The sequence below is a fragment of the Mirounga leonina genome, unplaced genomic scaffold, assembly GCF_011800145.1.
Source record: "Mirounga leonina isolate KUSES-001 unplaced genomic scaffold, KU_Mleo_1.0 Mir_93, whole genome shotgun sequence".
Taxonomy (NCBI): domain Eukaryota; kingdom Metazoa; phylum Chordata; class Mammalia; order Carnivora; family Phocidae; genus Mirounga; species Mirounga leonina.
The window spans coordinates 46,048,288-46,075,051 of record NW_023270854.1 but is presented as its reverse complement, the minus strand read 5'-3'; the positions used below and the strand labels follow the sequence as shown (position 1 = coordinate 46,075,051).

Sequence of the window (26,764 nt, the reverse complement as noted above, 5' to 3'; positions counted from 1 at the left end):
TGCCAGATGTCTCCAGTGTAAAGTTAAGGTATTAATAAGGACTCTCCAGAGAACCTATAGGGGGCGTGTGTGTGTATTTATAAAGATAGGGAGGGAGGGATGCAAGAGGAGGGGGGGAGAGGTTAGGAAGAGAAGGAAAGAGAGATCAATTTACTTTAAGGAATTGGCTCGTGAGATTGTGGAGGCTGGAAAGTCCAAAATCTTCAAGATAGTTTGGCAGGCTGGAGACCCAGGGAAGCACTGATGTTGCAGCTCAAGTCTGAAGGCTGGCTGTCTGCTGGCAGAATTCCCTCTTTCTCTGGGGAGGTTAGTCATGTTTCTATTAAGACCTTAACTGGATGAGGCTCTCTCACATTGTGGAGGGCAGTCTGCTTTACTCAAAGTTAATAGATTTAAATGTGAATTCCATCCAAGAAATTCCTTTACAGAAACATCTAGAATAGTGTTTGACCAAATAAATACTGATACTGTGGCCTAGCCAAGTTGACATATAAAATTAACCATCACAGTTACTATTTTTCCTTTTGTAGTTGATAAGGACCTTGAGGGAGATATTTTGAGGCTATGCTAATATCCTATTCCTCCTTAAACTTTCACACACTACTAAATACTACTAATTTTAGTATCCCTTAGTGTGTCTTGTCAACAATATTTATTACTGTGGTGTTTGCCTAATGATGATTGATATTTTCTTCTTTCCTTCTTCACTGAATTAGAATTATGTTGTGAGGAAGAGATGTCTTTTCTCTGTCTATTTTTTTGATTATTTATTTAAATCAGTATGAACACATGTATTATTTTATTCTATGGGTTAAAATTCCATACTACCATTATTTTGTTGCTCAAATTATTCTAGGTTTCACCTTTAGGATCTCCTTCAGGTAAACACCTGTATTCTTTTTATAAGCTTACCACTCTTTATTTATTTATTTATTTTTTGAGCATTTCTTTACTCCCTGGAATCATAAGATGTTCCAGGCTCATCTTTTCTTTTCCTTGCTCCAACCTTGGAATCAGCTACTTCTCATAAAAGTCCTGGTTCCTTCTATTGAAGAATGGTATTTAGAGATCAAGACCAAGAAGTTTTTAGGTAGAATTCCTTACTCTTAGAGTTCACTGATAATATCTCATATCCACATAGGCCCCGATGTAAAGAAGAAAACTGAAGAGGAAGATGTAGAATGTGAAGATGATCTCATTTTAGCATGTCAACCAGAAACTCCTGCTAAAGCATTGGATTTTGATATCAGTGAAAATCGAACAGGTATAATGTTACTAACTAGTTTCTTTTGAGGAGAGTGGGATAGCAGTATTATGTATTGTTTTTTGAAATGGTATAGAAATGTAGTAAACTCTCACATGTTAAGAAATAGTTATTAATTTGCAGAGAATTGAGTTGTATTTTTCCCGCCTGTTGGCCATTTTGGTGTCTGCTGGGTCTGTCAGAATGGTGAGGAAAAAGGAAATTTCTTCCTCCCTCGCCCTTTTTTTGTGTGTGTGTGACTTTCTAGAGTTTTGAATTAATGATGGGAGAAACTGAAACTAAGAAAAGCTGTGTTAATGTTTTCAATTCACATCCTGTTTTTATTATTTCTATTTTGAAATCCTCAGCTGTCTCCTGATGTTGCAGAGTTAAATTTTAGTCTGTGCTCACAAATATAAATATAATAATTGAAAGTGCAACCACTGAATTAAAGCCAGTAAAATGCCTTTAAAATTTTAGTTTTTGCTTAAGCAAATTTGTTCCATAATCTAGTCGTATTCAGCTTATGAATAGATTGATGTGATAAATCAGCTCTATGTTGTGATCAGAAAGTATCTTCCACTTTAGTATCTTAAAATTTTGAATAATAGCATCAGTTTTCTCAAGTCTTTTACAAAAAAGTTTCCTATGCATTATACAGTAGATTTTAATTAATTAATTAATTTTTAAATTTTTAAAAAAGTTTTTATTTATTTATTTGTGAGAAAGAGAGCACAAGCAGGGGGCAGGGCAGAAGGAGAAGCAGACTCTCCGCTAAGCAGAGGGACAGGGAGCAGAGGAACAGGGAGCCCAATGCGGGGCTCACTCCATCCTAAAACCCTGCGATGACCACCTCAGTCGAAGGCAGGCGCTTAACCAGCTGAGCCACCCAGGCGCCCCTACACAGGAGCTTTTAAACAATACTATGAAGTTTTAAAGTTTTTGCATGATATTTCAGGACTAGCAAGGGGATACATAGGAAGAGAAAGAGTGGGAGAGAAGACCCAGGACTATGACTCCTACTTTAGTCTCACATTTTATTCATGTATATATTTGTGGATTTGTCATAAGATTTCTTTTGGGAAACAGGATCCACTATTAAAAGAATAAGAGTGAAAATCATAGTCACAATAAATAGTATCTGGTTCCTGTTGACCTCAGTACCGCCCTAGTACAGTGGTCACAGTTCATTTCAAGAAGAAGACACTCTCAGAAGAAAGGCAAAATCCTGCATAAACCTGGTTTCTTGTCCTAGTCCTGCCACAAACCAGTGCAGTGAGTTTGGACAAGTTGTTTAAAGCTGTCAAGAAATACTTTTACAAGTACTGGTTGAAGTAGTTCATTAATTGTAAGGCAAGCTGACTTGGTAAGATTAAACAGATCAGTGAATAGAAATAGGAAACATGGGGCGCCTGGGTGGCTCAGTTGTTAAGCATCTGCCTTCGGCTCAGGTCATGATCCCAGGGTCCTGGGATCGAGCCCCGCATCGGGCTCCCTGCTCCGCGGGAAGCCTGCTTCTCCCTCTCCCACTCCCCCTGCTTGTGTTCCTGCTCTCGCTGTCTCTCTCTCTGTCAAATAAATAAATAAATCTTTAAAAAAAAAAAAAAAAAAGAAATAGGAAACAATTTCAGTTCTTTTTCCTGAATGACTTTAGATCCTAAATGAGACAGATGTAGCAGCCAGAATGGTTGGTAAATTAGTGGTTCTTAAACTTGTTTAAGAAGCAGAATAACTTGAAATCATGATACTCCTTAGAATACCAATTTAGTGTATCCTTGATATATTCAATCCTATGAAGTAGGAACAGTTTTATTAGTAGAAGAGGTTACATTACAGCTATACAAAATAAAGTCCTAGGTTTCCCAACCCAGAAGTCCATTAACAGAATGGATAAACAAATTGTGCTATATTAGCAGCTGACAGTCTTTTTGGTCTCAGGACCTTTTATACTCCTAAAACTTAATTATTGTACAATTTATACTACTGTAACAGCCCAGGATTTCAGTCCTAACCTACCACGGGGTGACCTTGGCAGGTGAAAATCGTTTCTAAGTCAGGTTAGTCTAATCTTATTTACAATCTCTTTGGAAACTTTTTGCTTAAAATTATAATTTATAATAGACAACTATTAATGGCTATTGGGGTTGATTTGCCATATAATTTATATCTCTTTCCCAGCTCCTTTCCCCACCCTCTGCCAACACCATTGTCAATTTTTCAGTGTTTGGATGTAGGAATTTTAAAGATAAAAGTAATATAATTCTTTAAATTTATAGAAATAGAAGAATTACCTCCGATTGATCATGGCATTCCTATTACAGACCGAAGAAGTACTTTTCAGGCGCACTTGGCTCCAGTAGTTTGTCCCAAACAGGTAAAGTTACTATGTCCAGCTCACTTTGATATTGTTTTACCCAAGTAATTCAGGTAAATGGTTTTGCAATAATATCCTTATTTTTGCTATTGTGTTTAATTCTCATGTAATACAAAAATATTTTGCTCATTTCCTACCCCCAAATTACTGTGAATCATGGGAGATTTGTGTTTTTTCTATATGTTTTACCACTTTCAAAATAATATCTAAATTCTAGGGAGGGCTTAATCCTGTAATGGATTTTCAAACAAGAAAAACCCATTGGGTGGAAAATTACGATGCTTAATAGCTTGTTAAAAAGAATTATTTGTCCTGTTGCGTGGGAGTTCTGTAAAACCGAGTGGGTTCCATTGATGCCCAGGGAAGGGGACAGTGGACAGACTGGCTGATCAGAGTCTTCTTGACCTGAATTCCTTTTCCTTTCTGCCTCCTGAACTTAGGTGACCTGGCTCCCACCCAATGGGAGACTTTTCAGTCACAAACTGTAACAACCTATAAAGTTAAACAACAACAAAAGTGTCATTAATTTAGCATAGGTTTTAATCATTAGTTTCTTCCCTTTGGTCTCTGCAGCTCCTCCTCTCTAAGCTCTTCTAAGCCCCGACCTACAGGGATACAGTTCTTGGTACCAGGCTGCCCTTTTACTCTCTTCTGGTCTCTGGAAGAGGAAATTCTTCTCTGCGTTGACTTGTGGTCAAGATAACTGCTTTTGGTGCAGGCTTCTGGCTCTTTCTCTCAGCAACTCTATTTTGTCCTGGGCTGTTGCCCATAATCTTGTTGCCAGGGTCCTCATTAGACATTCTGTTCTGAATCTGTTCATCCTGGATCCTCTTTCTTTTTCTGATTATAGTCACTTAGACTTAGAGGATCATAATTTGTGAGAGCTAAAATAAAATCTTAGAGGTCATTGTCTGCTTTATTGATCAGGAATCTGAGAACCTGAAAGATTAAAAAATGATAAACACCAGACTGCACAGTTTCTGATTCAAATTGATATCTGTGGCTGCAGCTCCATCTTCCCTACCTCCAGAATTTCTTCTGTATTCTTTGCCCGTTACCTTTCTGAAAGGTCTGGCCATGTGTCCCTATCCCCAACCCCCAGTCTTTGCTTATTTCCATTGTCTACAAGGAAAAACCTGAACTCATTATACAAGGCCCTTTGTGATAGGACCCTAGCTTTATCATGTCTTTTGTCTTCTCATTCATACTCTAAATAGTTTCTACATAAAACTATTGGTCACTTCCAGAACCTTTCTCTTTTATGTCCCTGGTTGGGTTACCAGATAAAATACAGGATACCTAGTTAAATTGGAATTTCAGATAAACATTGTATGGGACATACTACTAATAAAATTATTTGTGGTTTATCTGAAATTCCAATCTAACTGAGCATCCTTTATGTTTTATTTGCTAATTCTGATAGATTTGCGCACATAGTTTCCTCTGAATGGAATAGCTTCTTCCTGCCCCACCCCTTTCTTCCCTTTTGATGCAAAAGAGATTGCCGCTCATCTTTCAGGACCTGGCTCATGTTACCGCCTCTATAAACCTTATATGACTCCCAGAGAGAGTTTCAGTCTTACATTTGGAACATGCCATTTTGTATCTGTCACATTGGATACATTAAACCTGGTAAATTTTCAGAGCTCATTTTAAAAAAAGGTCATATTTACATTTAAAATTTTGTAGATGGGGAAAAAATTTTCATATGTAAGTCCCTACGACATGTTTAGTGCTCAAATATTTGATATTTGGTGCTCAAAAATACCAGGTCTGGAGGCCAGCCTGACCTTTCTCCATCAGCTCCAATAAAGCCTTGCCTGTGCCTTTGAAGAAAAAAAAAAAATACCAGGTCTGTAATTTTCATACCAATTAAGAGTACCAGTTTTTGCCTCTAAAATGAGAAAACTTTGGAAATGGCTGTTTCAGAGTGTAGTGGGTTCTTTAAGTCACTATTTCAGTACAACAGTATTTATATCAATATGCTTTAAGATATTTTTCTAGCATTTATTTATAAAACAAAAAGTATACATTAGTTTATTTTATATTACTGCTGTTTTTAAGGTGAAAATGGTTCTTGCCAAATTGTATGAGAATAAGAAAATAGCTAGTGCCACCCACAACATCTATGCATACCGGTGAGTGATCATCACACTTTTAGGAATGTTCCATTTGTAAAAAATGGGGGAAACTGATGCATGGTTTTTAAAAATAACAACTATTATGTGGGGTTTTTTTCCTCTATAAACCAAATGGTCATATATAGAATATTTGGAAGCTGCAGAAAAGAAAAAAAAGAATTTGGAGGGGAAATCAGCCATTTTCTGCCATTAAATGTAACTGATAATAATTTGATATATTTTGATAATATATCTGTACATTTTCTTTCTCTCTTCTATGCAGTGTTTATTTTTTCAGTGCATTACCCTATTATCCTATTTCTTTCTTAACAAAACCATTTTTCCATGTTGTTATAATTGCTTTATAAACATTATTGTAATGGCTGTGTAATATTTCTTTGAGGCTCTATACCATTATTTACTTAACCATTTACTTTTTTGTTCAGTTTTTCATGTTTTTCACTATTGTAGAAAATAGTCCTGTGAACACCTTTTTTATTCATTTTAGATTATTTACTCAGGATAGGTTCTGGTTACTTCAGATTCTTTTTTGAAATGAAATGGGTGTATAATTTAAAAAGAAGAAAGAATAGATTCCTAGAAGTAGAATTATGAAAAAGTATGAACGTTTTTGAAACTCTTGATACATACTGCCAAATTTTTTCCAGAGTTTTTCTTTTAAACCAATTTATACTCCCATTAGCAGTAAATTAAGCGTGCTTCTTTTCACTATATGCCTTTTAGTTTTGAATACTAAGGTTTTATACAAATCTTTGCTGATGTGTTAGTAAAGAGAGGAAGGGCATATTTCTAAATATGCAAATTAGTACAGACTTAAAAGAACAGAGTTCAGAACTGAAATGAATCAGAATATAAACATAGAGATTTAGTGCAAATTTAAAATGTGATTGAGAATATTGGTAAAATCTAGGCTATCTGAAACTCAGGAAACAACAACAAAAAAATCCATCACTTTGGATAGGTGAGTTTTTAATATTACTAAGTCATATTACTTTAAGTGCCAAAACTTACAAAAGACTATTTGTTATATAATTCCCTACTTACTGGAGTACTGCTGGACAGAATTTTGATGTTTTCTTTATGGGTTAGGGTCATTAATATAAAAATGAGGGATTAGAGTGTGCTTGCTCTCCATGATTAGAATGTGCTGTGAGAGTATTAATAGCCGTTCGTTCATGCCATGTGTTTATTGAGTGCCTTCTCTGTGCCAAATGCATTATGAAAGTTAATTCTGATTATTTCAGCAGTTCTGCCCCTGTAAAAAGCTTAACTTTTTCAAGATCACATGGTTGTTAAGGGGTAGACCTGAGTTTGATAATAAACTAATTTCATTTATCTCTATTTTATGCCTGCATGACTATGTGGCTGCACCTTCAACAATCGCTGGCCATAATGTTGATCTTAAATTACCAAAAAGTTAGATAATATACCGGATATTCTATTTCAGGCCCCACATTATGGGGTTTTTAAGTTCCAGTGAGTATTTTTACAGTTTTGCATATTAATAGGTGATGAGCCATCACTTCTCACAAATTTCAGCATGACTACATGTAGCAGCCCATTTACCTCACTCCTTTATAACTGACAGCTGGGAATGAAAGAGCTAGCTTGTCAGAATTGTGTGTCACCCAAGAGTAGACAGGCACAAAGTGGCGGCTTGAAGGACCCCAATGGAAATAAAATGAAGGACCTTTATTTGGTACAAGGACTTTATGTTGTGTATTTTGAATGCTTAGGATCCTTTTAAGGTGACTTCCTGGTTCTGGGGCTGTGTTCCTGCTTTGGAGTTAAGGGGCACTCTTCAGACCACTGGCACACACACCTGTGGGATACTGCATCATTATCTTCCTGACATGTGAGGAAAAAGTGAAAATGTCCGTGGGATTTCATTTTTTAAAAACCTAATAGTATTGATTTATAACTCAAATTTCCTTCATTGGTTCCATAAAATTACAGTGTTAGATTATAATTACAGTCCTAATATAAACCAACTGCTGACTCCTTTTTGCCTTAAATTTGCCATATAAAATGTTGTCTAGTAGTACTATGTTTTCTTGGAACGAGATCAACTCTAAATAATAACAGAGCCTGGTCATTGTAGGTGGGCCGTAAATATTTATTGAGTGAATGAATGGAAAGATGGATTGAAGGATGAACGAGTGAATGAATGAATATGATTGCTATGCTAAATATGAATATATAATAGATATATGAATATGTTTGTTATAATTGACCTAGGCATATAGATATGGTAGTACCTGGCTTTTTATAGCCCCAGCTGGAAAGATATCTTTGGTGCATTTGCCTTGTCCTAGATGGTGTCATCTGTAGGGGCCTAAGAAATCCACTAGACAGCATACTTTAACTGGCACTGATTGCTTTTTATATTTCACACTTACTTGCCATGCTTATTCTGCTACAGTGTAGCCCTACGTTATTAATCCAAATGCAAACTTTCTAGATAATTTAAATAGGTAAATACCATGATTTATCTCTAATACTGATAACCAACTAGGGGAAAAGTTACAGAGAAAATAAATCTTAATAATTCTTAGAATGCGGAGGATAGAGAAATGCTCAATGGCTAGAGTAAGATGTGAGGAAAGTATAAAATGTTCATTTATGTTGATTTTATCACCTCCATCTTTTTTATATACTTTTTGTCTCACTAGCTCTAAGGCTCTTTAAAGACAGGAGTAAACCACTTATTTCTTGTATATCATTTCATGGTGCTACTATGTATAATGCTTCTCTACAATAAATTCTCAATATATGTTTTTCAGTGACTGCTCTCTGTAACCTTATAGCTTCAAGGTTAAATGAAGTGTCAGATGTGTAAACTCACCTTCCCATAATCATAGCATTTCTGATTTAAAGGAGGCATCCTTGATGCCTAGCTTTCCCAAATACAAACAATGAAACATACTGGATAATGAATCATCAATGAAAATATGCCTAATGTATAGTTCAAGAAGAATTTTTTTTTGGACAAATATGCTGATTTTGGAAGTAAATTGACTGCAACAAGTATGAAGGTGTAACTCTTCGTGCAGTATTTTGGGGTTTCAAAGTGTAACCGTGTTCTGTGTCTTTCTAGAATATATTGTGAGGATAAACAGACCTTCTTACAGGACTGTGAAGACGATGGGGAGACAGCAGCTGGTGGACGCCTGCTCCATCTCATGGAGGTAAGTGTAAGTTAAACCCTGTTGGTCCTCTGCTCTGAGCCCTAAAACTTTTCAGTGGAAACAGAGCTCCATTTAGGAATAAGTACATCCGTTAGGCTGTGTAACGTGAAATGTATTTGGGTTAATTTTTAAACACTGATCGAGAGAAACTTGTAACCACTTGATATGGGCAGAAAGCACAGGGTTAATAACAAGTGCTGGGCTTTGAAGCCCTGTCAGTCATAGACAGTAGATTACCTTCAGCTCTGGAAGAGTATCTCCTTTTTGTTTTTCGACAGTGTTCTCCCTCTGTTTCCTCTGTTCTGTCTCTGTGCAATTCCTGTTAGTTGGGTGCTATTGGACCATCCGGATAGACCCAGAATATTGCTTTTTTTTTAAGTTGTCCATCTCATCACCTTTTAAGACATTTTCTTGCTTGTCTTCCAAGATTTCCATTGAATTTTTAAAAATGTTTAACAATCATGTATTTAAGTTTTTTTTTTTTTTTTAAGATTTTTACATTTATTTATTTGAAAGAGAGAATGAGAGAGAGAGAGAGAGAGCACATGAGAGGGGGGAGGGTCAGAGGGAGAAGCAGACTCCCTGCCGAGCAGGGAGCCCGATGCGGGACTCGATCCAGGGACTCCAGGATCATGACCTGAGCTGAAGGCAGTCGCCTAACCAACTGAGCCACCCAGGCGCCCCTCATGTATTTAAGTTTTAAGAATTCTTTTTTCCTGGGGCACATGCCTGGCTCAGTCAGAAAGGCATGCAACTCTTAACCCAGGGTCATGGGTTCGAGCCCCACATTGGGTGTAGAGATTACTTAAATATGTTAAAAAAAAAAAAAAAAAGAGTTCGTCTCTATTTTTCCTTTTTTATAGTATACCGTTTTGACTTTATGGATGCAGTAGCTTCTAAAATTTCTCTGAGTATGCTAATTAGAGTTTCTTTCTTTCTTTCTTCTTTTTTTTTTTTAAGATATTCTCTCCCTTAAATTTTTCCTGGTCCATTTTAGTTTGTTTATCTTGTCCTTTCTTTTTCATGCTGCTGGATTTTCTTAATCTGTATGGTGGTCACTGTCCATTATTTTTAAAAATGGCTTGTTTTTTTTCCTAAGGTAGTTGTTGTAGTTTTTTCTATTACTCTATGTGGAGGTTTGTTTTCTAAACAGGCCATTCGGGGGACCTGGGTGGCTCAGTCGTTAAGTGTCTGCCCTTGGCTCAGGTTATGATCCCAGGGTCCTGGGATCCAGCCCCGCATCGGGCTCTCTGCTAAGTGGGGAGCCTGCTTCTCCCTCTCCCTCTGCCTGCCGCTCTGCCTACTTGTGCTCTCTCTCTCTAATAAATAAATAAAATATTAAAAAAAAAAATAAACAGGCCATTCCCTTGATAGGAAGGAGCTCTGTGTGTGGTCAGGCCTGTAGACTGGTGGGCTTCATGTTAGGAGCAGCATTTGACAGATGTCAAACTGAGGAAGACCTTGCTGGTAGGCACCAGCAATTACTCATGCAGCCCCAGTTCTTTCCAGTGGTTTGTTCAGAAGCAGGTTTTGGTTGTTGTTTGGCTTAGGGGCAAAAGGCTGCTTAAACTGAGCTATTCTGGTTGAATTCATGAAGAACTAGAACGCTACCTGCATGATCTCCCTTTAACTCTATGCGGTTGCCCCAAAATTTCGTATTTGAGGACACTGTAGAGCAGTTTGATTTGTAAATTCCCTTCTCATTCTAACATTCTATCACCTGAATGTTAGGAATCTCACTCTGCTCACTCGTGGTTCTGCCATTAAAGTCACGGGGAAATGTTATGTGCAATTTTGTATACGGGTTATTTCATTCTCTTTTAAAACTTGAATTTGTACATGTCTACGTGTGTATCTAATTATGCTTCTGAAAATAACAGATTTTGAATGTGAGAAATGTCATGGTGGTAGTATCACGCTGGTATGGAGGAATCCTACTAGGACCAGATCGTTTTAAACATATCAACAACTGTGCCAGAAACATACTAGTGGAGAGGAACTACACAAATTCACCGGTGAGTGGTTATTGAGATTATATAGAGAGTTTCTCACCACTGCCTATAAAAAAAAAAAAAAAGACAAAAAATTAAGAATGAATCAAAATGTTTGAGGGGCACCTGGGTGTCTCAGTTGGTTAAGCATCTGCCTTCAGCTCAGGTCATGATCCTGGGGTCCTGGGATCGAGCCCCAGGTCGGGCTCCCTGCTGAGCAGGGAGCCTGCTTCGCCCTCTCCCTCTGCCCCTCTCTCCCACGCACATGCTCTCTCTCTCTCTCTCTAATAAATGAATAAAATCTTCAAAAAAAAAAAAAAGAATGTTTGTGGCGCATTAGAAATACCTTTGGACTAGGAAATGTAGACTTAGGTTCTATTCAGAACAGTGTGACTGGCCAGTTAGTTGTGTGACCTTGGGCAGATCACTTCATCTCTTTGAACCTTAATTTCATAGATTCATACAGAGTTTTATAAAACGCTTAAAGACCAATTAATTTTCACTTCCTAAAATTGAGGCTGGGAGAGGTTGTGTAGTTCATGCTACAGTGAACTAGATGTTCTTTAAACGTGTATAAAATTCTAACATTCTCTGTTAGTGTCAGAGCACCTTCCCTCTCCCCTGGCATGCACTGGGATGCCTGCCTTTATACTTAAAAAAAATTTTTTTGTTTCATATTTTATAAGCATATTTACTTTATTTAAAGTTTGCTGCCTTCCTTTGGAAAGTGAACAATAGATTAAATGATATCCAAATTATTCAAATGTAAATCTGTTAAGTAAGTGTTTTCCTTGACTATCCTTGATTATTTTAGAAATATTAAAATAGACTATAAGTAAAAGTTCTCTATGAAACAGGAAGATGATACATATGGAAGTATTATACATATTCCATATGATTAGACTAAAGTTTCCTAAGCCAGTATCTTCATATAAATGGGGAGATACTACATTGATTTATGTCTTTTTTAGGAGGAATCATCTAAGGCTTTGGGAAAGAACAAAAAAGTAAGAAAAGACAAGAAGAGGAGTGAACATTAATACCTAAAATTATACGACAGGTTAATTTGCCTATCATTGTTCACAAATTCCACAGTCATCAGGGAATATTGTGCAGAGAGGATCCTGGACTGCTCAAGTCAGCCAACCCATTGTGGACACCAGCGTTACCTTTTCTTCTTTGGTTATATCATCTGCCAAAAATAGAGAAGTTGTGATACATTCATGTGTATTTCAGGCTGATTCAGAAGATTTAATTTGAACTTAATTGCCACTTCATCTAATTTGAGGAAGGTAACAGTTGCCCAGGGCAGTGCCTGAATTAACTGTCCATTTCAGTACATGTCAAGTGCCTTTGTTAGGTGGGGAAGAAATGTCTCGAGAGGAGTATAAATACCTGATATCTTGTCATCAGGATTTTCATTACGTTAAATGAATATTGCCTTTTACTGCTCTTTATGGCTTATTAGAATTGGAGCTCACTGCAAATTGATCTTGGAGAGTTTCTTCTTGTGATTTTGATTCACAGTAAGTCACCTTTCATTTTATAGGGTTCATCATTGAGTAATGATTAAGCAAAAATCCAGGAGTATCCATCTGCATTTACATGCTGAAGTGATAATTCATCTGCCATATTTGTTAGCATAAGTGTTATGCTTCGGTTTTTGTTGCAAATTGGTGATTGTGAAATTTCAAAATGTGATTTTCTAGCCTCTACTTTTTTTGTTTAATTCTTGTAATGTAAAGCGGTAGATATGGAGTGTCAGTAGTCTTCTCCCACCCCTGAAATGTGTTAGTGTAATAATTCTGTTTTTGGTTTTTTTTTTTTAACATCCTGGAGGTACCTTTCTCGTGATCTTCATTAAGGAATTAGGACGACACTAGAAGCTCTGCTGCAGTTAATGGGGCATTTATAGAAGGGAACAGGGGTGGGACAGCCACACTGGTGTGGGGCCGGAGCACGTCATCAGGTGGTTATGTAAGTGTGATACACGATTTCATCTGCATTCCAGCCATCTTTCTCAACTCTGTGACTTTACGGAGTAAAGGAACAAACGTTTTGATTGGAAAAACAGAAAATCCCTCTTTTTTTTTTCCATCTTACCAGATCTTCCTTTACATCAGTGTTTTATGTTCCTTCTTTCATCTGTAAGTTATGCCCTTTGCCTCTAGGCATCGAGACAATACATTTTATCTTTGAGATATAACAGTAAGTTATTAGCTGTTCCCCTTTAGATATGATTGCAAACAGTTATTGAAAGTTATTAATTGACTGCAGATTTGTCCGAGATTCTCTCCCACGGGGAGGGAGTAGAAGTTCGGAGGCAACTTGGAATGGTGCTTGCATCGTGGAGAGCATCACGGAAGAGTGGACTCAGACAGATATTCTTTTTCTGTTCCCTTGATGTCTTGCCTTTAAAAGACCCAGCATCCTTATTTGGTATTTTTAATAAAAATCTAGTAAATGGCTTTACACTAGGATGGATTCTGAGAAATAAAATCCAAGTCATATTTGTTGTAAATATGTCTAATGTTGCCAGTGATCAGGAGTAATCAGAGGATGTCCTAAATATATTTAGAACACTTACCTCAGATTCCATGAAAAGTTATGTCCTTTGTTATTAACTGTTAAGTAAAGAAGTTGAAGACCATTAATTAACATTAAAGTAATTTCACAATTTTGGCATGTCTAACCTGTGAAAGAAGATATAAAACAGGAAGAATTTGGTGCTGCAGAAAAATTGACTTAGTTTTTCTATAACACCAAATTTGAATTTCTTTCTTGCTGTTTCATTTCACAGTTACTTAGGTCTTTATATGGAAGACCTTTATATCTATGATCTCATTTTCCCTTATTTAAAAAAATCTTATTTTTCCTTCCTTCTACAAAATTATTAGCCACATTTTCCTGTCTAAAAAACCTAATCTCCTTTGCCCAAAGGCAGTTAGCTAGTAGGGAGAGATCCCAAAGTCTCCAGTTCTGGAATCTGAGTTATTTATACTCAACCATTATGGACCCCCAACTAATGATAGCATCTTTTTCTCTATTTAAAATTTCTCTCTATTAGAGGATTTTCAGATTCTCCAAACAATAATTTTCTATAGCCAGATCTATGCTGTGGCATATTTTATAGTATATTGTATTAGTTAAAAATATTCTCCATATGCCAGTATGTAAGAGCAAGTAGCATCTACTTTTTAAATGGGAAAAGCAGTATGATTTGGAGGTATGTATCATGAAACAGAGTCTATTTGAAAAGAATTATATCAAGCTAATCACACCCGAGAAAGACTAGCATGAAGCAGATACTGTTTGGAGGGCAGGTGAAATTTACTGGGAAAATTGTATAATCACTTCTAAGTCTACTATCTAGAGATAACCATTATTAACATTTGCTATGTACATCCTTCTATTTTTTTCCTATGCATGATTTTGTATATATGGCTATTTTTCTTTCCATAAAATGGTATTAAACTGTATATACTGTTTTGTATTCTGCATATTTCATATAGAAGTATATTGTTAACATTTTCCCATGTCAATAAATATTCTTCTATGGCTTAATTTCTTATGGCTACACTGTATTCTATCTTCTGGGTATATCATGATATACTAACTAGTCCCCACATGTTTCCAATTTTTAAGTTTTTTCAAAATTTTCACTTAAATAACTATAAAAACTAAATCATTGTGTGCAGATTTTTTGGTATTTATCTCTGATGATTTTCTTAGGAAAAATCCCTAGAAATGAAATTTCCTGATCAAACCATTTACACATTCTAATAGCTTGATTGGTTTGGCCAAATTGCTCTCCAAAAAACGTTATCCCTCCATTAGCATTGTGTTAGAAGATACTTAGGATAAGGGAGATATGGAAAATAGGGATTCTGGCAAATAAAACTACCAGTATCTTTTTTTTTGTTTTGAAATAATTATAGATTTCACTAGAAGTTGTAAAATTACTCTGCTTTCCCTGCTAGTAACATCTAACATAACTATAGTATGTTTATCAAAACCAAGAAATATATTCTGCCTGCAAGTTCTTTATCGGGTATGTGATTTGCAAATAATCTCCCATTTTGTTGCTTGTCTCTTCATTCTCTCTCTCTCCCCCTTTTCTTTTGTCTTTTCATTTTCTTGACAGTGTTTTTCACAGAGTAAAAGTGTTTAATTTTGAAGAGATATAATTCACCTTTTTTTGTTGTTGTTATGTTTTTGGTGTTATGTCTAAAGACTTTGCCTACCCCCAGGTCATAAAGATTTTCTCCTTTTTAAAGTTTTAGTTTTTTTTTTTTTTCATTTAGATCTATTATCCATTTTTAGTTAATTTTTATATAAGTTTTAATTTGCAGTTCATTTTTTTGCATATGGATATCTGATTATGGAAGTGATTAATTTTTTAAATTGAACTTCTTATTGATGAATTTTCACAAAATAAAATTATATAACCAGCACTTCAGTTGGAAGAAAGGACAGTACCAGCACCACAGACTCCCCTTGTGTCTTATCCTACATCAGCTGCTCTCCCCCTTTGCCACGTAACCACCTCCCTGACTTCTGACACCAGAGATTAATTGGGTCTGTTTTGACTCTCACACAAGTGGAATCACACAGTCCTTGCTTGGACTCCTTTTGTTCCAACATTTTGGGAGATTCATCTGGATTGCTGTATGTAGCAGTGCTTTTATTCTTCCCACTGCATAATATTCCACTAAATGAACATGGCAATTTATCAATTCTATTTATGGATATTTGGGTCTCCAGTCTGAGGCTGTTATAATCAGTGCTGTTAAAATTTTCTTGTATATGGTTTTTAGTCCACATACGTACACATTTCTTTTTCTTTTTTTTTTTTTTTAAAGATTTTATTTATTTATTTGAGAGAGAGAATGAGATAGAGCATGAGGGGGGAGGGTCAGAGGGAGAAACAGACTCCCTGCTGACAGCAGGGAGCCCGATGCGGGACTCGATCCCGGGACTCCAGGATCATGACCTGAGCCGAAGGCAGTCGCTTAACCAACTGAGCCACCCAGGCGCCCCCGTACGTACACATTTCTAAAGCATGCATCCCTAGAAATGGCTTTGCCGAGTTAGGATATGTATATGTGAAGCTTTAGAGTACTCTGCCCCAAGGTGTGCTGGTGAGTTTTTAACAACTGACTCTGGAGTGGTTGTTCGTTAATAATGCGTGCCAGTTCCTGTGGTGTAAATACTCCCGCTCTGCCCAGTTCCAAGCTACCAGTGTGAAATCTACCAGCTGGCAAACTTCCTGAAAACCCAACAGTCACTTCTTGGTGAGCTCCAGCACACACTACTCATACTCACAAACACTTTCCCGAGCAGTTAAACCAATTTACACTCCTACCCATAGTGAACAAACTTCCAGTTGCTGCATATCAACATTTGGTATTACCTGACTTTCAATCTAGTTATGCTGTGTGGTAATGGTTTCCCTTTGTGGTCTTAATTTGCATTCCTCTGATGACTAATGAAATTGAACACCTTTGGTTACTACATTTTATACCTGAGGTGACGGAGTAATCTTATAATGACACATTTCCCCCCTTCCAGGAATGGAAATATTGGGGCTTGTTATCAACTTGGTTCAGATACAGAGAAATAAGTTTACAATTTTGCATATCTGAGCACCTAGTCTGTAAATTTCAATACTCCATCACTGCCCCACTGGTATATTCTCTGTGAATTTATCAGGAAACGTAATCCTTTTTTGCTCTTAGTTTCCTAATTTGTAAAAGGGTGGATTAGGATTCCTCCCTGTCTGGGATAGTACGGAGATTAAATGAGATGCCTTCCACCATGCTTAGTATGTGATAAGCATCTAATAAAGCCATTAGATAAGTATTCTCTTTCCCTCACTTTTTAGGGGAGAACTGTCCTCTTACGTAAGGTAGGCTATTGCTGAGGATTTTAACAGTACCTAGAATTTTAAGTTGACACGGAGGTTATGACGTTCTGACATTCCCTTAGGGAGGCAGTGGAGTATAGCGGCTTTGAGATGGCTCTCTGGAGCCTGTCAGGTTTGAATCCCATGTCTGCTTTTGGCTAGCCTTGCAAGTTTGAGCAAGTTATGTAATTTCTCTGCATTCAGTTTTGAAAAGTTCATAAAGAGCTAATCAAGCCATGGGATGATACAGAAAGACTGCTGAGTTAGGGAGATGCAATAGAGAATTGCTCAATCTAGCCAAGGAGTACAGACCAAGGCCGACAAACTTTTTCAGTGAATAGCCAAATACTATATATATTGGGCTTTATGAGCCTCATCCGTACACCTACTCCCGTTTCGCCCTAGTGTGTAAGTAGAGACAATACGCACACTAATAATGGCATGGCTATGTTCCAGTAAAACTGTGGATATTGAAATAGAGTTTCATATAATATTCATGTGTCATGAAATATTTTGCTCTTGATTTTTTTTCAACGTGTAAACATGTATAAAGGAAAACACTCTTCCTGTGTCTCCTCTCAAAAACTATTTGTAGGGGGCGCCTGGGTGGCTCAGTTGGTTAAGCGACTGCCTTCGGCTCAGGTCATGATCCTGGAGTCCCCGGATCGAGTCCCGCATCGGGCTCCCTGCTCAGCGGGGGGCCTGCTTCTGCCTCTGACCCTCCCCCCTCTCATGTGCTCTCTCTCTCATTCTCTCAGTCTCAAATAAATAAATAAATAAATAAATCTTTAAAAAAACAAAACAAAACAAAAACTATTTGTAGAATACTTCACTTCTGACACTGGATGTATAGGTTTTCCACACATCAGGTAACCCAGCAACACCAGGTTGGTGTCCCACAATTCAATTCAGGTCTAACACTGTCTACCTAGAAATCGCATCAGAGCCTGCAGGTTAAGGGCTCAGTCCTCAGAAGAGGCCCAACTTCATATGCCAAGTCCAGGTTGTCTCCTGTGCTTCTAGCCCACCTGGTCTAACTCGGAGATTGCCAAGATCCCCTCTTCTGGTTGGATTAATTTGCTAGAGTGGCTCACAGAACTCAGGAAGGCATTCTACTTACTTGATTATGGGTTTACTGAAAAAAGATATAACTCAGAAACAGCCTGATGGAAGAGATGCATAGGGCAAAGCCAGTCGGAAAGGGCTCTCTATGGAGCATTCCGCCCTCCTTGTTTGTCCATGTTCACCAACCTGTAAGCTCTCTGAGCTGTCTTTTTGGACTTTTATGGAGGCTTCATTTCATAGGCTTGATTAAACCATTAGCCCCTGGCAATTGATTCAACCTCCAGCCAGCCCCTCCCCTCTCCTCAGAGGTCAGGGGTGGAACTAAAAATTACACCCTTTTAATCACACATTTGGTTTCCCTGGAAACCAGCACGCCCCGCCCCCGCCCCTGGGACTTACCAAAAGTCACATCATTGCTTAAACTCAGGTGTGGTTGCAAGGGGCTTGTTATGAATAACAAGACACTTAACGCCTTTTTGGCTCGAGCTGTTTCAAGAACCAAAGACAAAAGACCAACTATATATTTCTAATTATAAATCACAATATCACAGCATGTAAAAACCATTCTTAGTTCAGGTGCTGAACTATGGTCCGTGAGCCGTCATTTGCCGACCCCCCGGTGTAGACCAGGTAGAAAGAGAAAGGCAAGTCAAAAATTATAATGCTTACAGATAGATTTTGGTTTCTGAACCTAGGGAAGAGTTTTTTTGTTTTGATTTGCTTTTTGTTTTTCCATTAGCCCTGGTTTTGAGTTACATATACTGCTTAGGGGAACGATAAAGTTACTTCATATATCAGGACACAAAAAATGCAGGCTGCCCTAGTAGCATGACCCGTTTCATAAATCGAAACATAGGTCAGCCTACACTTACGGGAATTGCATCTCAAGTAAACCCAACCTGTATCAATCACAAACCAACTCAGCTTTAGCTAGCTTACCCTACCCTAAAGTAGGACCTGCTAGCCTTTTAAGGAATCTCTGACTCCCTAGCCAACCATGCCCTGTTTCTGCTCACCTCTCCTAATGCTCTATAAAACTCACTCTTGCCCAAAATCCCTCCGAAAGAATGCTCTGCTGCTTGTGAGGCACGGTAGTCCCCTAACCTGTGGGTTGTTTTCCCTTGAATAAAGGACGTGAAACTCTTTACCAAATTGTGTTATTGTCATTTGACAGGCAAGAGATAAATCACAACTATGTGTAATTAAGGAGAATTAGATTTGCAAATCAGAGTTGGATTTAAATTTTGGTTCCATGCTTTGGACAAGGAAGCCATTTTGGACAAGTTACTTAACTTCTTTGAGCCTTATTTTTTTCATCTGTAAAATGAGGCTAATAATCCTTCCTCACAGGGCTTTTGGAGGGTTGAATGAAATGAGATCATGGGTGAAATGTTACTAGTCTAAAGTTTCCCACATAGCGGGAGCTAAATAGATGAAGGTCAGCATGTTTCTTAAAGAAGCAAAATCAGATTGGTCTGAAATCAATGATATTGGTGCTGAATATGCCACCCCGAAATCTGCCTCTTCCACACAGCAGAAGATCTGATAACTGAGTAAAAGTTACCTTTTTGTAATGGAAATCTACATTTATAAGGGAAATTTACATTGGAAAGGGGTCCGGTACCAGGAAGAGAGTGATTACCAGATAACAACTTTTTCACCTGAGAGTCTTACCTGCAAAGTAGGGCAGGCTTTGCTTACCAATCATTTCCTCATTTCCTCCTCTGTCTTCCTGTAAATTACCTCCTCTCCCACAACACTTACTGTCTTCAGCGGGAAATGCTATTTAAGGTAGTGGCTTGGACAATCTCAGGAGTTTTACTTATTTTTCCTGGGTATCTCCCACGTATACATGAGGCATACACATTAATAAACTTCTGCTTTTTTTCTTTTGTTAAATCTGTTTTTTATTACAGGGAGTCTTTGCCAAGAACTCAGAGGGTATAAGGAAAAGTAATTTTTTTCTCCCCTATAATGCAAAAGGGTGTCAAAAGAAAAGCCAACTGAGAGATGATGGTGACCTGAATGGAGCTGTTGATGGTGGGGAAAGATGGAAGTGGATGGATGTAAGATATATTTAGGAGGCAAAACTGAGAGAACTTGGTGATTGGAAGTGAAGGTTGAGGCAAAGAGAGGAGTTAAGATTGGCATTCAAGCACTGGGCTGGCAATTGGGTAGACAATGGTGCCATTTGCATCTAACATGGTTTCCTAATTGGGAAGCCATTTTATTGCCCCTTAGATGCCTGGAACCCTTCATTGCTGTTGCTCTTCCATCTTACTCATGTACATGATGCACTTTAGGTATCTGCCTGCTGAATGCTGCCAGCCTGGATGTGATGATTTTGTTTTGGCTGGCCCAGATGCATTAGGTTGGACAAAAGGGAAGCCAGACATCAGAGGAATTGGATTTCCTGAGAAAAGAACCCAAAGAAACTTCCTTGGGGGGAAAAAAAAAGAAAAGAAAGTGAGCAATTAAACATTATGGGCTGATCTCAAGTCAAAGTGGAGATGCTCTTTGGAGCCAAGACAGGAGAGTGAGTCAGGAAACCAGCAGCGGAATACAGGAAGGAAGAATGTTGGCTTGGGTACAGCTGTGGTTCTCAGCGAGTGGGAAGTGTAGAAGGGTGTGGATCAGAAGTCTCAAAAGCATTTTTCTCTTTTCAACAAGAAACCCCACTATGGAGTCAAGCACGCACAGCAGCACAGCCTGAAGCAAAGGGGTAGTTTAGATTTAAAATGGAAAGAAGTATTGTCATAAAAGGGATGTAGGCAGGATTGAACAATTTGTCAAGGTAAGACTGTAGAATATATAGAAGAAAAATGCCTATAGGTTTAAAAAACATTTAGAAAACCAAGGCAGTATAGATGAAGTAGGCATCAATGTTGACTCTTTGGGGAAACTTTTTCTTCTTTTAAGCTGACTCTTTTTCATTTTTTGTTTTTATCTATGTCTGATTCTAGTAATAACAATGCTTAAAAACTAGTAAGAATCATTGGATCTGACACCAAAAGCACAGGCAAGGAAAGCAAAACTAGACAAATCGGACTTCTTCAAAATAAAAAACCTTGCATCAAAGGACACAATTGACAGAGTGACAAGGCAACCCATGGAACGGGAGAAAATATTGCAAATCATGTACCTGGTAAAGGAGTTAATACCCAGAATATAGAGAACTCCTAAAATTCAACAACCAAAAAACCCCCAATTTAAAATTGGGCAAAGTACTTGAATAGGTATTTATTCATAGACTATATACAAATGGCACATGAACAGATGTCCAACATCATTAATCTTTAGGGAAATGCAAATCAAAACCATAATGAGAAATCACATCATACCCATTAAGATGGCTACTATGAAAAAAACCCCAAATAATAAGTGTTGGCAAGAGTGTGGAGATATTGGAGCCCTTGTGCACTGCTGGTAGGAATATAAAATGATACAGCCACTAGGGAAAACAGTATGGCGATTCCTCAAAAAATTAAACATAGAATTACCATATGATACAGCAATTCCCGTTCTGGGTATATACCCCAAGAACTGAGAGCAGGGTCTTGAAGAGATATTTGCACATCTATATTCATAGCAGCATTATTCATGAAAGCCAAAAGGTAAAAGCAACCCAAGCGTCCATCAACAGTTAAATAGATACCCAAAATGTGTTATATACATTCAATGAGATATTATTTATCCTTAGAAAGGAAGGCAATTCTGACACTTGCTACAAAATGGATCAACTTTGAGGATATTATGCTAAGTGAAATAAGCCAGTCACAAAAGGACAAATACTGTATGATTCTTCTTTTTTTTTTTTTTTAAAGATTTTGTTTATTTATTTAACAGAGATAGAGAGAGAGCACAAGTAGGCAGAGTGGCAGGCAGAGGGAGAGGGAGAAGCAGACTCTCCACCGAGCAGGGAGCCCAATGCGGGGCTCAATCCCAGGACCCTGGGATCATGACCTGAGCTGAAGGCAGCCGCTTAACCGACTGAGCCACTCAGGTGCACCTGTATGATTCTTCTTATATGCGGTACTTAGGGTCCTTGAATTCATAGAGACAGAAAGTAAAATGGTGGGTTGCCAGGGGCTGAGAAGAAGGGAAAACTGGAAAATGGGAAATTGTTGGTAATGGGTGTAGAGTCTCAGTTTTGCCAAGATGAAGAGTTCTGGAGATTGGTTGTATAACAACTTAACACTACTGAATGGCACATTTAAAAATGGTTTGATTAGTAAATCTTAAGTTATGCGTCTTTGCTACAATTAAAAAAAGTAATAAGACCCTATATGGTGTAGGGTAGCCTTGGCTTTGTTTTAACTGTCATGAGGTGATGTGGCAGGCAGGAAGAAAGCTCCAGAGGGAGTAGCTGATGGAAGTTGTCCAAAGGCATTGGATGGGTCTGATCAGTGTGAGAAAAAAAATCCCCAACTGAAATAAATGACTTAGGGGAATTGCATTGGTGGGAGGACCTACCACTTATAGTTCATTATTTTATAAATCTATTGAGAACTTTTGCTTGGAGCCGGAGTACCAGAGGGCTAGAGAGAGAATCTTGTGAAATGAAGCAGAAGTAGGCAATGAGTCAGTCAGGTAGGATCTTGTAGACCCGGATGAGATCTTAAGAAGAGCAATGTGAAACAACGAAAGCATTTTAAGCAGAAGAGTGACACAATCAGATTTGTCTTTTAGGAAAAGAACTCTAGCTGCTTGGCAGAAAATGGATTGAAAATGAACAAGAGCGGATAATGAGAAGCACTTAAGAAGCTGTTGCAGTAATAAAGAATTAGTGGTAGTTTGGATTAGGATAATGGCAATGGAGATGAAGCTCTGTAAATGAATTTGAAAGACATTTAGGAAGCAAATTTAGAATCTGGTGATGGATTGGGTAACAGGATGAGCCACTGGCACAGATGCGTATTCTGATACTCTCATAAATATACCCGTTAAAATTTCTTTGTTTATTTTCTGGGGGTTTCTTCAGGACTCCTTTTTCTAGGCTTTTGTGCATTGCCTGTGATACACTTGTGTGCCATCCCTCAACACAGGGATGACAAATGTGTGCCATGGTTTCCAAAACTGGAATATCACAGAACATCATTGGCATATGCCAGTTTTTAAAAGTTATTTTTAACTTTAATTAATTTTGTTTCATTTGGCTTGTTAGTTGGCAAATTAGTTACATATTCTAATTAGGATGAAAAAATAACTGGAGAAAGCTTGGGTTTTGTTTGCTTTGATTTTTAATAATTTGAATTTCCTTTTGGCTTTTATTATAAGGGAGTGGAAAAACTAAATTTGGCTTTGCTAATACGATTGTATGGCACCTACCTACTGATGATGGAATCTATGACTCATTGTTGAAACTACTGAGTGAAGTCATAAAACTGTGTTTACAATATACATTTACAGCTAATCCAAGTCCACTTTCAAATAACACTGTACTATTTCATGCGCCATAGGTAGCATGGATATGCTATAATAACAAAAAAAATCCTAATTCCTCCCTTCTGTCCCTTGTGTCATTGCTGTCATTCATTTCATTTACATGTAAGCATTTTTGTGATATCTACATAAGCATACATAACCAAATATATTACTGGTATTATTATTTTAAACAAACTGTTATCTGGGAGATCAATTAAGAATTAGAAAAATAGAAGTATTTACCTTCACTTATTCTTTCTTCAGTGCTCTTCCTTAGCTTATGTAGATCCACGTTTCCGACCAATAGTATTTTCTTTCTCTCTAAAAAGCTTTTAACATTTCTTGCAAGGCAGGTCTACCGCCAAAAGTTCCCTCAATTTTTGTTTTTCTGAAAAAATCTATTTCTCCCTCACTTTTGAAGGATAATTTTGCAGGGTTCTGGATTCTGGGTTGGTGGATTTTTCTCTCAACCCTTTCAGTATTTCACTGTACTTTCATCTTCCTGGCATAGTTTCTGAGAAGTTGGATGTAATTCTTGTCTTTGTTCTTTTATGGGTAAGGTGTTTTTTTCCTCTGAAATTGTATCAGGACTTTATCTTTCATTTTCTGTAAGTTTGAAATAATATGCCTAGGCGTAGTTTTTTGAGTGTTTATCCAGCTTAGTGTTCTCTATGTTTCCTGGATCTATGGTTTGGTGTCTGACATTTGGGGAAATTCTCAGTTATTGATGTTTCAAATTTTTCTTCTGTTCCTTTCTCTCTTTCTTCACCTTCTGGTATTCTAATAATACATATGTTACACCATTTGCAGTCGTCCCTCAGTCCTTGGATATTCTTTTCTTTCTTTCAGTCTTTGTTCTTTTTGCTTTTTGGCTTTCCAGGATTCTATATACACGTACTTGAGCTCAGAGAGTCTTTCTTTCAGCCATGTCCATATTTACTAATAAGCCCAGCAAAGGCATTCTTCATTTTTGTTACAGTGTTTTTTATCTCTAGCATTTATTTTTGGTTCTTTCTTAGGATTTCTACCTCTCTGCTTATATTGCCCATTTGTGCTTTTCTTTCTCTTTCAAAAAACTGAGGTATAACTGACATATAACATTGTTAGTTTCAGATGTACAACATAATGTTTTGAGATTTGTATATATTGCAAAATTGTCACCACAGTAAGTCTAGTTACCATAAATAGTTACATAACTTTTTTTTCCTTGTGATGATAACTTTTAAGATTTACTCTTTTAGCAACTTTCGAATATTATTAACTATAGTCATCATGCTGTAGATTACATCCCCATGACTTACATAACTGGAAGATTGTAACTTTTGACCCCTTTTACCCATTTTGGCTATACTCCCTCCCACTCACTACCTCTGGCAGGCACCTATCTGTTCTCTGTATCTATGAGCTTGGTTGTTGTTGTTGTTGTTTTAATTTTTAGATTCCACATACATGTGAGATCATATAGTATTTGGCTTTCTATGTCTTATTTATTTCACTTAACATAATGCCCTCGAGGTCCATCCATGGTATCACAAATGGCAAGATTTCATTCTTTTTTGTTTGTTTTATTTTTTTAATAAACATATAATGTATTGTTTGTTTCAGGGGCACAGGTCTGTGATTCATCAGTCTTACACAAATCACAGTGCTCACCATAGTACCTACCCTCTCCAATGTCCATCACCCAGCCACCCCATCCCTCTCACCCCCCTCCACTCCAGCAACCCTCAGTTTGTTTCCTGAGATTAGGAGTCTCTTATGGTTTGTCTCCCTTGCTGGTTTCTTCTTATTTCACTTTTCCCTCCCTTCCCCTGTGATCCTCTGTCTTATTTCTCAAATTCCTCATATCAATGAGATCATATGATATTTGTCTTTCTCTGACTGACTTATTTTGCTTAGCATAATACCCTCTAGTTCCATCCACTTTGTTGCAAATGGCAAGATTTCATTTTTTTGATGGCTGCATAATATTCCATTGTATATATACACCACATCTTCTTTATCCATTCATCTGTTGATGGACATCTAGGCTCTTTCCATAGTTTGGCTATTGTGGACATTGCTGCTATAAACATTGGGCTGCACGTGCCCCTTCGGATCACTACATTTGTATCTTTGGGGTAAATACCCAGTAGTGCAATTGCTAGGTCGTAGGGTAGCTTTATTTTCAACTTTTCTGAGGAACTGCCATACTGTTTTCCAGAGTGGCTGCCCAACTTGCATTCCCACCAACAGTGTAGGAGGGTTCCCCTTTCTCCGCATCCCCACCAACATCTGTCATTTCCTGACTTGTTAATTTTAGCCATTCTGATTGGTGTGAGGTGGTATCTCATTGAGATTTTGATTTGTATTTCTCTGATGCCAAGTGATGTTGAGCACTTTTTCATGTGTCTGTTGGCCATTTGGATGTCTTCTTTGCAGAAATGTCTGTTCATGTCTTCTGCCCACTTCTTGATTGGATTCTTTGTTCTTTGGGTGTTGAGTTTGATAAGTTCTTTATAGATTTTGGATACTAGCCCTTTATCTGATATGTCGTTTGCAAATAAGATTTCATTCTTTTTATGGCTGAATGATATTCCATTTTATGTATGTATATACACTACATTTTCCTTTTCATTCATCCATCAGTGGACACCTAGGTTGTTTCCATATCTTGGCTATTGTAAATAATACTGCAATGAACAGAGAGGTACATATATCTTTTCAAGTTAGTGTTTGCTCCTCCATTCTTGGATGCTGCTTATGTTACCCATTAGAACCCTTAGCATATTCATTATAGTTGTTTTAAATTCCCTGTCTGATAATTCCGTCATCCCTGCCATGTTTGGTTTTGATGCTTGCCCCAACTCTTCAGATGATTTTTTGCCTTTTGGTATGCCTTGTAATTTTTTTTTTTTTTTTATAGCCAGATATGATGTACTGGGTAAAAAGAACTGCTGTAAATAGGCCTTTAGTGGTGTGGTAATAAGGTGTCAGGAGAGGCGAAGCATTCTATAGTCCTATGATTATGTCTGGTCTTTTAGTGAGCCCATGCCTCTGGACTGTGAACTGCACAAATATTTCTTACTCTCTTCCCTTAGGGGGACAGGATGGCCAGAGTGGGCTGGAGTTGGGTGTTTCTGTTCCCCTAGATCTGTTCGGCTCTGATCTAACCCCAGCAGGTTAGGCTCTGATTAACTAGTTTCCCTTGAGGTCAGGCCTTGTTCAGAACAGAGTGCTCTGGCATATTTCAAAATGGTTCTTTTTTCCCTCCCCCTGCTGGAAGTATGAGGGAATTTTTCTGATGAATACCCTGGGAACTTAGTCAAGCTCTTGGAAATTAATCTCACAGTATTGTGGGGCTCTCCCTATGACTGGATCCCCATGGAATTTTAAACTCTGAGTTGTCTGCACTGGTCCTCTAGCGATTCGTCAATTACAGTTCAGGTTTTCT

At 37.6% G+C, this 26,764-nt stretch overlaps 1 protein-coding gene across 3 annotated transcripts in view; it reads left to right on the top strand.

The window, feature by feature from the left end:
* Positions 1 to 14,501, top strand: part of IMPACT (impact RWD domain protein) — a 30,641-nt gene extending 16,140 nt beyond the window's left edge. For 2 of the 3 annotated variants that reach the window (XM_034996317.1, XM_034996314.1), the window contains 6 exons: positions 1,142 to 1,264; positions 3,520 to 3,617; positions 5,682 to 5,755; positions 8,856 to 8,946; positions 10,827 to 10,961; positions 11,909 to 14,501. In XM_034996317.1, the coding sequence (XP_034852208.1) occupies positions 1,142 to 1,264; positions 3,520 to 3,617; positions 5,682 to 5,755; positions 8,856 to 8,946; positions 10,827 to 10,961; positions 11,909 to 11,977 (590 nt within the window). In that variant the 3' untranslated portion in view covers positions 11,978 to 14,501. The remainder of the gene's footprint in view (positions 1 to 1,141; positions 1,265 to 3,519; positions 3,618 to 5,681; positions 5,756 to 8,855; positions 8,947 to 10,826; positions 10,962 to 11,908) is intronic. The other variant, XM_034996315.1, reaches the window with a different exon arrangement.
* Positions 14,502 to 26,764: the final 12,263 nt, after the last annotated feature.